The sequence below is a fragment of the Clarias gariepinus genome, chromosome 3 (genome assembly GCF_024256425.1).
Source record: "Clarias gariepinus isolate MV-2021 ecotype Netherlands chromosome 3, CGAR_prim_01v2, whole genome shotgun sequence".
Taxonomy (NCBI): domain Eukaryota; kingdom Metazoa; phylum Chordata; class Actinopteri; order Siluriformes; family Clariidae; genus Clarias; species Clarias gariepinus.
This window is the reverse complement of record NC_071102.1, coordinates 33078533-33092259: the sequence shown is the minus strand read 5'-3', so window position 1 is coordinate 33092259 and position 13727 is coordinate 33078533. Positions and strand designations below refer to the sequence as shown.

Sequence of the window (13727 nt, the reverse complement as noted above, 5' to 3'; positions counted from 1 at the left end):
CAGCTTAAACCCTTTTTGTAAAAGCAGACACTTTTATGTTCGTGTTGGCTTACGAAAACATCCCGCTCTCAAGCAAATCCTGCAGGTTTTTCCCTCCGGCCTTGGAAAAATGCAAATAAAAATCTGAATAGAAAAGTCGGAGGTAAAAAGTTGCTGTAGTGTCTAAAGCCAAGGCATAAATGATCACACAGTGGATGTAATTTCCATGTTTCAGGACTGTATTTGGATTTATCGGAAGATATTTTGATCAGCCGTACATGAGTGACATTGTTAGTCTTTTATATAAGGCAGCAAATGATATAAGCATTGTTGCAGAACAGGTACACCCAGCGCTGTCACAGTTCAGCAGTTTTTTTTTACCACAATGCAAAAAAATTGTTCAGGAATGGTTTGAGGAACATAACCAAGAGTTCAAGGTGTTGACTTATACCTCAAGTTTCTTTAGATCTCAGTGTGAGCATTGCAAAGCATTGCTAACCCTTCCTTACTTCCCAGCTGGCCAGGGTTTACATTATTATTATTTATATGGTTAATATTATTAATATTCCTTTAAACCTTATCAGCTATAGTTGTTTAGGTCAAAGTATGAGATTGGGGAATGCTACGGGCATGCTCAGATTTCAGAGGAGACAGATGATTTGTGTTCAGATACGTTTTGCTTGGATATCTTGATTTGTTCAGTGCATTAGTACACCGTACTGTGCTCAAGACCTCGTTTTCCAGCAGACTCTCAGCCCAGAATGCTTGTGATGCTTGCTTTTTTTTTTTTAAGATCCAGACTTTGGGGTCAAGGTTCTTGGAAATGATCACTGGGGCCTTTATGAGAAAACGCCTCAACAAGCACAAGCACATTACATGAACTTTACTGGAGTGTTTTCACAGTGAAAACTAGTTCTTCCTATTTTGTTCACCTGCTTAAAGCACTACTGGCCCTTCTCCACATACGTGAGTTTACATACACACACACACACACACACACTCACACACAATTGGCTGGTGTTGCTGTCTGTGATTGATGGTAACGAGAGTTACACCCATTTCACAGATCACAGAAGATTTTCTGCTGCAGTCATGTCTTGGATTTTAACAGTTTGAGTTGTAAAGCTTCCTGGACAGTAATGAAGACGCTGAAACGAGGGGAAATGATGCTTAAAAGCGTGACATGTTAATGATGTTACTACAGATCAGAGGCTTTGTGGAACTGCTAAATGTGCTAATGAATCCCATACGTCAGCAGAAGACTGACTCGGTTCAGGTGCATGACATGGGCCGGGCGTGAGGCAGAGGTGTTCACTTGTTACCTGCTGCTTTCACTTAAATCATCTTAAGGTGTCATGTGATTTAAAGTAATTTTGCATTTATTATAACACTCCCCTTTCTTCGTAATTCCTTTTTGTACTTGTTTTTTTACTGCTTTACTACTATTTGTTTTTCTTTTACCTAATTTTTTTGTAAAAGTTTAAAGACATATTCACAATAGTATAAAAAACATCATTTTCTTTTTTCTATTTTTTTTTCTTCAGTTCTTTCTTTCCTATTTCCTTCTTTTTGATATTTGTAAGAACAAAGGCCGTCATATTCCTAAATTCTTTCATTATATTTGACTCATTTCTTTCTTTGCTTCTTTTTAGCATTTTTCTTTTGTTTTCTTCCTTTATATATTTCTTGATTCTTCAATTATCTATTTTTTTGTTACTTTTTCATTCTGCTTTTGTTCTCTTGGCACCACTTTTAGTTTTCTGTTCTGTTATCTCTTTCTTTCTATGATAAACAATTACCATACAACACAAACACCATCATAACATCTAAAATACAAAGTCTTGTTCCATGTTCCAATTCTGGGATTTGTCCAGATATAAATGCTTCTGAAATAAATAAAATATATTTGGATAAAATTCATCCTAAAACCCTGAGTTTTGCTGTGTTGGCCTTCTCAGGGCTCAGAGTTGTACTGTTTTACCAAGACACTGTTGTCTTCTTTAACTACATAAACATGCACCTGGTTTGATGTGCAAAGTCAAAAATAACTTGCAAACAGCAGCTGTGTAACATCTGGTTCCAAACCTGCTGTTATGGTTTATAAGAGCCTCACAGGATTCTTTGTTTATCTTAAAATACCTGGACAGAGGTCAAGTCCTGTCTATCGACCTGCTATGAATTCTTTTACTAGAGCTGACACTATTGTGGTTTAATAATTATTGATGTAATTCTCCTGACTGAGGACGGGGAACAGTTGGCTGGCTTGTAAGTTGGTAAATTATTGACGAAGTAAGTTGAGAAGTTAGGCCAAACAGTTGAACAGTATTTTGAATTTTTTTATTCTTCGTTTCAGAAAATAATTTAATAACTCAAAATAACTTTGCCCCAAATTAGTGTTGGAAGTAATTTGGATCGTTATCTCTAACCAATAAACAGTAAAACATCTTTACAAAAAACACACTTGTGCTAAAGAATTCACTGTAACACGGGATAATAATGTGGTATGAAAATACTTTGTGGTTTTGTCCAAGGTCTGTATTTCACTCGTTAATTTCACGTAGGCCTCATGTAGTAAAACACGGATTGGAAGATATTTTCATGGTTTTAGATTAAAGAAATGTTGCATAAAATGCTTACTTTGAATCTGATGCTCGCTGGAATAAAAGTATAGATTAACTGCATGAGGCGTTCGCTTGTGGTACGTGTGCCACTTTCCTCTGTAAATGATGTTTTTGTTTTATGCAATCACAGCAAATTTAAGTTTGTTAGAAAATATTAGACATGATGGAAATAAATTCTTTCTAGCTGTGAAGTAGGATTTAAATCACGCCTCTAATCAAGTTTTATTACTTAGTTGAAAACGGCAGCAGTTTTAATTATTATTTTTCCTTTAATCTGTCCCGTGTTCCCACTCACGTCGGTGAAGCTCTGCAACAAAACCTACAGACGACACATTAAGGAGCAGATCTATAAAATGACTGACAGGACGGCGTATCCAAACACAAACAAGCCGAACAGATGATGTTTTTTTCCGAAAAGGTTTTCTTGGCAATCTTTCTTGGAAACACTTTGTGGGTGTAGAGCCGCCTGCTTAAAGCACGTTCTACATGTTTTTGCAGGCTTCGATTAAATCAGCAAAAATACTGTAACTGTAACAAAGGAACTGGAAGACGGACCTGACCGCGTGTTGTGGTTGTTCCGTGGTTTGAAGCATCACTTCGGACTGATTAATCTTGTCTGAGTCAGCCAGTGAAATCTGTGTACCCAACATTTGTGGAGATTTAGATCTGGGATGGTGAATATTATTATTATTAATAATGAAATGTTTTGTGCTAGTTTTCATTTTTCCAGCACTGACAATGATGTTTGAAATGCGCCAGAATGGTTACGTGTGTGTGTGTGTGTGTGTGGAATCTCACTCCTCCGGCAGGAAGTCCTGTATGCTACTTGGCAGACAAGGAACATATTTTTGTTTTGTGTGAATTCAGTTACAGCCATGGACAGCTAAGTAATTTTATGAAGTCACATGTATCAGATAAATGTCTAGTGTATAAATTAGATGAATGTAGATAAATGAGTGCAGGGTCAGGGCATGTTTGGGCTGTTAAAGGAGTTCCTGGGAGGCTAGCGTCTCAGACGTGAAGCAGACAGTCCGATCGTGGCTCCGGTGTAATGAGAAAACTTTATACCTTGATGGAATCCAAGCACAAGTAAGACTCTGGGATAAGTACGTTAGTGTAACGGGATTATATAGAGAAATAAAGAGAGCTTATTTTTTAACACTCTTAACTGTCTCCTGGTAATCTGCACAATCAAAAGTCCCTGTTTGACTTGAATGCCCCTATCTGTACCTACTACAGGGTCACTTGAACACAATATTTGTCTTTTCACTTGTCACTTAATACAATGTTAATATGGTTATCAGTCATCATCTTTATTTTAATTAATAAAAACATTGAAATTATTCCATAAATTAAAATGTGCAAATTTTACAACCTTGAAAAATGTTTAGTAAATCTTTCATCATGTCGTCCTCCTTCTTTGCTTAGAGTTATAATCAGTTTACTGAGACATCCATGAAACCGACAAGTTTCTCATTGCTTTTACATTACAGCAGCTATAAAAAGGTTATAGCTGGTTTTTAACCAGAAGGCACCAAGTTTGGAAACCTACTGTTTTTAGCTCGTGAAAAATCATTGTTCTAGGTTTTTTTTTTTTTTTTTTGTTAAACAGTTAACTCTTTACAAAGTAAAAAGAGGTGTTGTGCTTGGAAAGTCTGGAAAGTTTGACAGATCCAACTTGAAATGTCAGATTGTACTTAATTTATGAGGAGGTAAACGCTTACACGTGTGCAGTTCAAGTAAATGAAATTAACAACAAAGTGTATGGAGAAGCCGGGTTACTGCTAGCAACCTGAAGTTTGATTGTTGTTCTTTTAAAGTATGTCCTAAAGTGTTGCCACTCCTCTTATACCAACACTGACGGTTCTCTGTTTATTAAAGATTGAGCTTGTGTTTATAGTTGCGTGTAACATCCTTGAAAAGTCTCTGGTGTGTCCTGCAAATCATTTTGCACCCTTTCACTGTTATCAGGTTACTTAATGCGGTGATGTCATTCATGTGTCCCCCTTTGGAAATAAATAAGGATAAAAGTAAATAAATTATGTCAAACTGAATTTTAGTTTTATTTGTTATAGAGAAACATTGTGTGCCTTAACTTAAAGTAAAAAATTTTCCACAAAATATAAATAAAAGCTATATTATTATGGCTCATATGAAGCTAAGACTTATGCCGCTTTTAGTTATTTGGATACCGACGCGTTTTGCACGTTGTCTCATAACGAAGTCCCGGCTTGTGCACTTTAAGATCAGATGAGCGCTTGGCTTTCACGCTCCTCTGACTCATCGCAGCTCGCCAAGTATCGGGATGATTCCTTAATTTTCTATACTCGAGTCTCAGGAGACTGCACGTTTGGAAGCACAGACATCTCGAAGGAGTTTGACGGTAAAGGAGAGGCGAAGGCATTAGCAGGAAGGCTGTGTCCGATTTCACACATCGCCGGCGAAATGGAGGCGATGAGACTGATTGCTCACAGGCAGCCACGTTCTCGCCGTCATCAGCTGCAGGGCCAGTCATGTCTGATTAAAGCACACAGGCTGACAGATGGATGGTGTCACCTCGAGATGTAGTATTCCTGTTGAGTGTGTGCGTTAAGTTTGTGTTTTAAAAAAAAAAAAAAAAAAACATACTGACAAGTAAGATGGCAGCAGTGCTACGTTCGACTTGCGAAGTCTGACTTTGGATTTGGCTCGACCTCGGTGCATTCAAATTATAAGCTTAGGGAAAACATGGATGCTTTTGAGTTGACTACACATGAGTTTGCGAGTTGTAGTTGCATTTTTTTTTTTTTTTCTTGTCAGAAGACAGAAATTGAAATGTGATTCTGACCAACCTTTTTTTTTTCTTTTTTTTTTACATTATAAAATGATGGACTGTATTTCACTTAAAATGTCACGCTATACTGTTATTGGGGAAAAACCATGCGGAAGGCACGGGTCCGTTTTCCACCCAGTGCCGGTCCCAAGCACGGATAAAATGGGAGAGTTGCGTCAGGAGCTTGTATCAAGCTTATATGTGCGGAACGGATGGTCCGCTGTAGCGACCCCTTTCTGGGAGCAGCTGAAAGACCAACAACAACAGTGAATAAGCTGTGATGAAGCCAGAGTTCATTTTATTTCTCTAAACAGTGTAAACAACAGGAAAAAACTAAAGGGATTAATACACTATTAATTTATAGTTGTATTTAAGTTTGTTGATTGTCCTTAACACATCCTTCACAAGTCTCTGAAGTGTCCCTGTGTGAAGTAGTCATCCCCCAAACATAATCAGAAAATGAACAAAACCATGTTGGGTTGTTTGTGCATGCAAAATAAACATTAATGCTCAATTATTGTTTAAGATGATATATGTTTTATTTTTTAACACAGACCCCACATCGCCCAGATCACTTCTAACTCGTTTATTTGTGCTAATTTATCGTCTGGTTCACTTCAAAATGGTCTTTCTCTCTCTCTCGCTCTTTTTTTTGGCCATGTGATCATTGCTCATGCCAGGTGCCCAGGTGCTTTTTTGTTTACACAAACAGGGCGTGTTGCTGTTTATGGTGCGCACAGAGCACCTGTTCAAAAACAACTGCTCGGTCATGGTGACTTTTATGATTTTGCCAATGTCTCGGGCACTCGTCTCGTGTTGCAGACGTCACCGATTATAACTAAAAGAAAGCAAGACGTCTCACGCTTAACATAATGTTGTATTTTTAAACATTTAACTAATTTAACAATTAGTTTGCATACACAAACTAACTAAGCAACTTGGACATTGTGGGAGGAGGACTGAGTAAAAAAAAAACTATTATAATAAACTAGCACAAATATTTACTTTGCACGCACAACAGTGTTTAAGGATTTAATTTTGTGTGGCGGCCTGGCGCGTCCTATTCGAATGCTTTTTACAGTGTCGTATCACTGTTGCGCAAATCAGGCTTCCTGATGCGGTGATGTCATTAAGACCTGCTGATGATTCATTTATTTATTTATTTACTTATGAATATGGAAACTCTGACTGCAGTCATACTTCTTTCAGACAGGAAGCGTTATGGTTGTTTCAACCTTGCATCAGTTAGGAGCATGAATAGGCTTTTCTGTTTTGATGTGTCATTTGTAAAAAAGGAACTAACAAGTCTTGTAAAAAATAAAAAAAAACACACAAGAAATCATAGTGAGATAAGGAGTTGAATGTGATCCTGTGATGTGTGTTTGTGTGTGCTTTTAAAATATGGCGTTTAAAGGATGACGTTTAAAAGATGGCATTGAATCTTTTTTACCTGAAGTGTGTAGGAGTGTTATGACAACCTGAACAGTAATTACCCTCGTCTGGGTCATCACTAGGTTGTGAACTAAGTGCAGAGGGAGACGGGGAGGACGTGGGTTGGTGATTACAGTCTCACTTAGCATTTGATTGAAAAAGTTGCGTAGTCGGCGTGACGGGATGTTCTAAATGAGAGGTTAAAAGAGTTTTTAATTAACGACCCGTCTTGTCTCCTAACAGAGATCCCAGCGAGGAGTGCAATGGAATCGGCGGCACTCTCCCTGCAGAGGCCGCGCCCGGCTCGAGGCTGAACGATTGGTGTCCTGTGGCCTCTCCTCCTGCTCCTCATCCTCCTCCTCCTCCTCCACCCGCCCCAGCGCCCGTGCTCCTCCAGACCAGTATGGGTGACGGTCTTGACACCGCACCGATGTCAGGGAGCAGCAGCAGCAGCAGTCATGGGCAGCTTCAGCCCCAATCTCAACTCTCTCATCCCTACAACCCCCCTCCCCCAGAGATCATCAATTCAGCACGGCCGAAGCGCCAGACCAACCAGCTGCAGTATCTCCTCAAGGTGGTGCACAAGATGCTGTGGAAGCACCAGTTTGCATGGCCCTTCCAGGCTCCGGTAGATGCCGTCAAGCTTAACCTGCCTGTGAGTTTATGTGGACAGTCGCACCGTCATCACATGTTTTATCTTTTTTCCCCAGTGATGTGATTAATTTGGTTGTCTTTCATGCCAGGTGCCAAGGGCACAGTAGGCATGTTGTATTTTATAGTAAAATGGGGATGTCCTAAAATTTCTCTTTCATGTTTTAGTCGCGCAGACACATAATGAACAACTGAAAAGTGTAACAGATTATTACCACGGATGGCGAGCTCGTTGGCTAGTTAAGGACAACTAAGAATAGCAAATAGGATAAATGTGAAATGTTGGTTCAACGATCATTGATTTAATGTTATTCATGTCTGGGTAGATTATTTTTTTATATTTATATATCTAGTTTAGTTATATATCTTTAACTGCGATATCTTGTGCTATTAAGAGTGCTATATTCAGATTTGCCTCAAGCTTGCAGTTTTGTTTATGTTTACAGATTTGCGGTACCTCAAACCACATTAAAGTGCTTTAGGGTTAAACATAGAGACAAAGTGAAAAGGTAGAGAAAAGTCAGTTGAGAGTTTTTGTTTTTTGTATTTTTCCTTTTCCTCCTATGTTGAGATCACAGGTTAGGCAAGTGACTGACTGAGCAACTAAGTCAAAACTCCTGAACATAAAATCTGCTCATTCTAGATACCAATCAGTAGGCTCAATGTTCGAACTGACTGATAGCGTGATCTCTAACAGAGATACCACAGCGATGTCGAATAACTTTTAAATAATGAAAAATTTTGTTTGAGTTCTGCTTTTTTGTTTGTTCAGGTATAATGAACTGCTGAGTAAAAGCATAATCACACCTTTAAGCTCATCCAGACTTTGCTGCTTAAATTAGACCTAGAACTTTACCATTTCATGGGGACCGAAAAAGGCACACAAGTTCTCCCCCAGGTTAAAGTTAAATTCCAAATAAATAAAAAAAAAAATAAATAAATTTTATAATGCTATGGGACATTTTTTTCCCATTGGGCCACAAAGCCTATGGTGCAACATGGTATTTAAAGACTAATACGAATTAGAGCACAGTGATGAACAAATTATGCTTCTGATGTACAAAATGACATTCACAGCATTCAAAGCTGTACTAGAATGTTATGTTATGTTATATAATTCGTTGCTGTTGAAAAAAATAGTACTTTATGAGATTTAAGAGCAAGGAGTTGCAAGATTTAGCCACCAGCTTTTAAAATTTTTAATTGGTTAAATATTTGTAGAATGCACAGAAAGATGTAAAAGGTGGTCAGTAGTAAAAATTTAAAACACCTAAATATGGACCAGATTTCCACCTAACAACAGTAATATGCATTAAAAAAAATGGGGAAGATTTTAGTAGAAAATAATCAGAGAAAAGTTGGTGTAATGCAGCCTGTCCTAAAGTTATATACGAAAGTTACTTAAATTAGCATTGATTACATTTTCTTTGCATTGAAATAAAAACACACACATCGTCTATTTTATGCAGTTATAGTTACTTTTAATCATGTGGAACATGCCCAAGACAATATAGTTTCTGTTATCACTTGCGGTGTAGCTGTTATAAACTCGCCCGCCTTCTTTGACATGTTACTGTAAAACTGTAAATCTAGATAAATCTATAAATGTTAAACCTCACTACTGTATTAACCAATCGGAATTACAAACTGGAGGGCTGTACTGTAATGTTTTGTATTGCGTAACCAGCTGTGAGGACTTGCCGGTTAGCCATGTGAGAGTAGGCAGTGTTAATGTCCTCATGTTGAGGTTGAATGAGTGTTTTATTTTCCCCTTCATGCCAGAAGTTTCCTGCCTTTTAGTCACACACGTCTCGTGATTTCTGGTAACTGACCTGACTCTGTCTCTCTTTCCTTTTAGGACTATTATAAGATAATTAAAAGCCCTATGGACATGGGAACAATCAAGAAACGGCTTGAGAACAGTTACTACTGGAACGCCCAAGAATGTATCCAAGACTTTAACACCATGTTTACCAACTGCTACATCTACAATAAGGTAACCAGTCTGGCCACTTTTGTCTGGGGTCTCGTCTGAGGCTCACTGAGGCTTCACAGCTTGTGCGAGTTGTTAATGGTATGTATCGCCCTCTACAGCCAGGAGATGACATAGTCTTAATGGCTGAGGCGCTGGAGAAACTTTTCCTCCAGAAGATTTCGGAAATGCCCCAGGAGGAGAATGAGATCACGGTCATGACTCCCAAGGGCCGCGGCCGGGGCAGGAGGGATCCAGGTATGCATCTCTGGCCAATGAAAGCGCGAAACTAGGACTAGAGTTTATGGTTTTTGGCTCCTTGAATTAATTAAACTTAGCAGCCTTAATTAAAATTGATCAGCTAACTAACATTAAATGTGTTTTTTTTTTTTACCCTGGTGAATTAAATCTCTTATGTCTTATTTTGTTAGTTTGGCTGTTAACTGAATCGAAATTGAATCATATATAAATTATTATTGTTATCTAATAATAATGTACAATATGGAGTCTGTTTTCTGCCACTAACTCTCTCTCTCTCTCTCTCTCTCTCTCTCTCTCTCTCTCTTTTTTTCAGGGTTGACCTTGAAACCCCCTGGACCCAGCCTGGATTCTCCCTCAACGACTCCTCAGACTCGCGGCATTTCCAATCACGGCCCGGGGCAACAGACTAGAGGACCCTTACCAGGTCCTCCAGCGCTTCCTCCTCAGGTGGCTCTACAGCAAGCTCTGCCCCCTCGTGTTCCCCCTACGATCCCCCAGTTGGGTCCGCCCTTCCAGCTCGGCCCTTCAGACCTCAACCCTCCGAGCACCATCATGACCTCGGTGCCTCCCCCGACCAATCTTACCCAGACTGCCCTTCCACCCATGCCCATTCAACAGAGTCCTGCACCGATGCTTCAGAGCGTTATGCCTAAAGTGAGTCCTCAAAGATTAGACCTAGTGCAAGTTTAAATCCAGGTAGTTCCAGTGGACTTTTAGAAGATTTTAGCTTTCCAGGCCTTTTAAAATTCTGCTTTAATCAGAAATCACAGTCAGCCGACACTGATTGCTGATCACAGGTGTGTGGGGGGGATGGGCGTTATTGGGAGCTGCCATTTAAAGTGTTCTGTATATTGACGGTATTGTTTGTTTAATTATTATTTATAACAGTAAAAAATAATTGTTCTAAACACCAGTTAACACACACAATTAGGTTTTGAGAAAGTATATATAATTTTTTAAAAAGCATTTAAAATTTTTATTTATTGGCTGGCAACATATTCCATTCACTCATTGTTTCATGTGGAAACCAATATAATAGCCTATGCTCGACTAAAGGGCAAAAAAAACTTTTTTTTTTTTTTTTTTTTTAAATACAAAAAGAAACTAGCATTAAGGGGCCCTCACATAGCTGAAATGCTTATCAAAAAAGCAACTGGTATATTATATGCGTTCTTATTATATTCGACACTCAGAACACGGCTGTGGCAATGAATAAGAAACCGAAACTTGGCACCAAACATTAAAAAAAATAATAATAATAAATAAATCACAGACATATAAGAAATATTTACTTTAAATGTAAGGTTATTTTATTGTTTCCTCTTGTTCCAAAACAGCAGAGAAAAAGCCAGAAGAGGAAAGCAGACACGACGACCCCCACCGCCAACGACCAGCTGAGCGAGTCTTCTCCTGCAGAGTCTAAGTCAGGGAAGACTCTGCCTCGACGAGAGAGCACACGGCCATCCAAACAGCCCAAGAAAGAAGCTCCAGATTCGCAGCACCATCTCGCCTTCACCGCGCCCGTCGGCCCCAACAGCCCCAAAGTGCTGGAGCAGCTGCGTTACTGCTCGGGCATTGTGAGGGAGATGTTTGCTAAGAAGCATGCCTCTTATGCATGGCCTTTCTACAAACCAGTGGACGTGGAGACGCTGGGACTGCATGACTACCATGACATCATTAAACACCCCATGGACCTCACCACCATCAAGGTGAGGCTAAAAATGATTTTTTTTTTCTGAATTTTAAATTGGTGTGTGTGTGTGTGTGTGTGTGTGTGTGTGTGTGTGTAATATTCTCTTATATATGTTGTTGACAGGAAGAGTTAAAAGGTTAAAGCTCTAAATAATCTGATCAGCTTTAATGTAATCAGTGATATTATTTCGGGTTAAAGCCCACGTACATGTCTGTCTACTTGTCCTTTTGACGGCAGAACTGTCTCCTCACTTCTTAATACAAATAATCGAATTTTGTAAGGTTGAGATTTTTTGTTTTTTTTTTACACTAAGTTATACCTCCTTCTCAGTGTATCTTAAAAAATAACATGTTAGAAAAATTATTACAAAATGTTTTCCAAAGTCTAGTGAAATTTAGTGATGTTTGTTTGACATAATGGATCACTTTTCTTATTTTTCTAAATCTGGAATCTTTGACTAAAAAATGTCTCTGTTGGACATCTAGCATTACCTTACCTTAGTCTTTTGTAAAACTTGATGAGATGTATTGATGAGAATGTGTCCCATTCTTCAGGAAAAGTTGGACACCAGACTGTACAGAGACGCACAGGAGTTTGCTGCAGACGTGCGGTTAATGTTCTCGAACTGCTACAAATACAACCCTCCAGACCATGAGGTAGTGGTGATGGCACGCAAGCTGCAGGTACGCACAAATTATATACCCTGAATAGCACAAATTCTGCAAGTGTTTTAAATCTGAGAGGTCAGTGAGAACTCTTCGTCTTTCTACAGGATGTGTTTGAGATGCGGTTTGCTAAGATGCCGGATGAGCCAGAGGAAGTCTTTACCCCTGCGCCTGCCCCTGTACTGCACCCTGCGGCTCCGGTGAAGCCCCAGCCACCCATCGTTCCTGCCTCATCCTCCGACAGCTCCAGCGACTCCTCGTCCGAGTCGGAATCCTCCACCGATGATTCTGAGGAGGAGAGGGCTCAGAGACTTGCGGAGCTCAAAGAACAGGTGTGAAAAACGGACAGGGTTTTTTTTTCTCCCTTTTGTTTGTGACAAATGAATAAAACACTTGTTTTGTTCTGTAACAGGAAACTAATGAATCACTAAATAATCCATTACTAAAGTGATATAGTCACTCTAACCTTTGGCCTTTCATTTTGTTTGTGCTGTAAAAACAAGTAACAAATTCTTGTTACGTTAATTATTTCATGAATTGTCGACTGGTCAGTCTCTAGTAATGATCAAATTAGAGGACAAAATGAGTCAAAGCCCAGAAACACATTGTACTTCCTGTTATTGTGCTGTAGCTCAAGGCGGTCCATGAGCAGCTGGCAGCTCTGTCTCAGCCCCAGACCAGCAAACCAAAGAAGAAAGAGAAAGACAAGAAGGAAAAGAAAAAGGAAAAGCACAAAAAAAAAGCCATCCCTGGACTGGAAGAGCTCCTTGAGCCTCCTTCCGCTCTCCCAACGCCGAAAAGCAAGAACAAAAACAACAAGGATCCTCTGCCTAAAAAGACCAAGAAGCCAAGGTGAGCCAGAGAATGTACATTTTATTTTTAATAGTGGAAAAAATGAAAACAAATGCTCTTTGGAGTCACATAATCTCTCTTGTAGTCTAAATGTATGTGAAATATGGTTAAAAAAAAAAAAAAAACTGAGACTTCCGGTTAGCAGCCACATGGAGTAGACGTGTGAGTTAGGTGCTCCGACAATTTTTAATTTCTTTACTCCCTTACTCGTCTTTAAATGCTGAATTAAATCCTTAGTTTACAATATCTTTATACTCTACCTCACGGCTAACTACTTTTTATCTATAATGGCTACAAGGAGTGTTAAAAGCGGAAAAAAAGACGACACTGCGACCCCTCTGACAGTCGAGGCCATCTCTGCGCTGTTAGATAAACAACGTGAAGCGTTAGCGGCTGAATTTAAATCTTCGTTTAGTTTACTAGAAAGTAAACTGGACCAAATCCAAACCCAAGTAGAGGACCATGGACAGCGTTTACCTTCGTTAGAACTCGCTACAGATGACCTGAGCCAGCGTGTGAGCGAGTTAGAGAACATCTGCTCCGGACTTCGGGAAAGCAACACTAAGTTAACGGCCAAAGTCGTAGACCTAGAAGGCCGGAGCAGGAGACAGAACCTGCGTGTCCTGGGTCTTCCGGAGGGTACTGAGAGTGGACTCCCTACCGAGTTTTTCTCGAAGTTTTTGTGCGAGGTGTTTGGGAGTGAAACGCTCCCTTCCCCGCCTGAGATTGACAGAGCCCACCGCATACCTGCATCCAAACCCGCTTCAGGTCAGAGACCTCGGCCCGTCAT

At 39.5% G+C, this 13727-nt stretch overlaps 1 protein-coding gene across 8 annotated transcripts in view; it reads left to right on the top strand.

Annotated features, from left to right (window-relative positions):
* Positions 1 to 13727, top strand: part of brd4 (bromodomain containing 4) — a 58135-nt gene that overhangs the window by 32168 nt on the left and 12240 nt on the right. For 7 of the 8 annotated variants that reach the window (XM_053491326.1, XM_053491328.1, XM_053491327.1 and 4 more), the window contains 8 exons: positions 7087 to 7498; positions 9353 to 9490; positions 9589 to 9724; positions 10041 to 10381; positions 11065 to 11436; positions 11975 to 12103; positions 12193 to 12417; positions 12717 to 12937. In XM_053491326.1, the coding sequence (XP_053347301.1) occupies positions 7087 to 7498; positions 9353 to 9490; positions 9589 to 9724; positions 10041 to 10381; positions 11065 to 11436; positions 11975 to 12103; positions 12193 to 12417; positions 12717 to 12937 (1974 nt within the window). The remainder of the gene's footprint in view (positions 1 to 7086; positions 7499 to 9352; positions 9491 to 9588; positions 9725 to 10040; positions 10382 to 11064; positions 11437 to 11974; positions 12104 to 12192; positions 12418 to 12716; positions 12938 to 13727) is intronic. The other variant, XM_053491330.1, reaches the window with a different exon arrangement.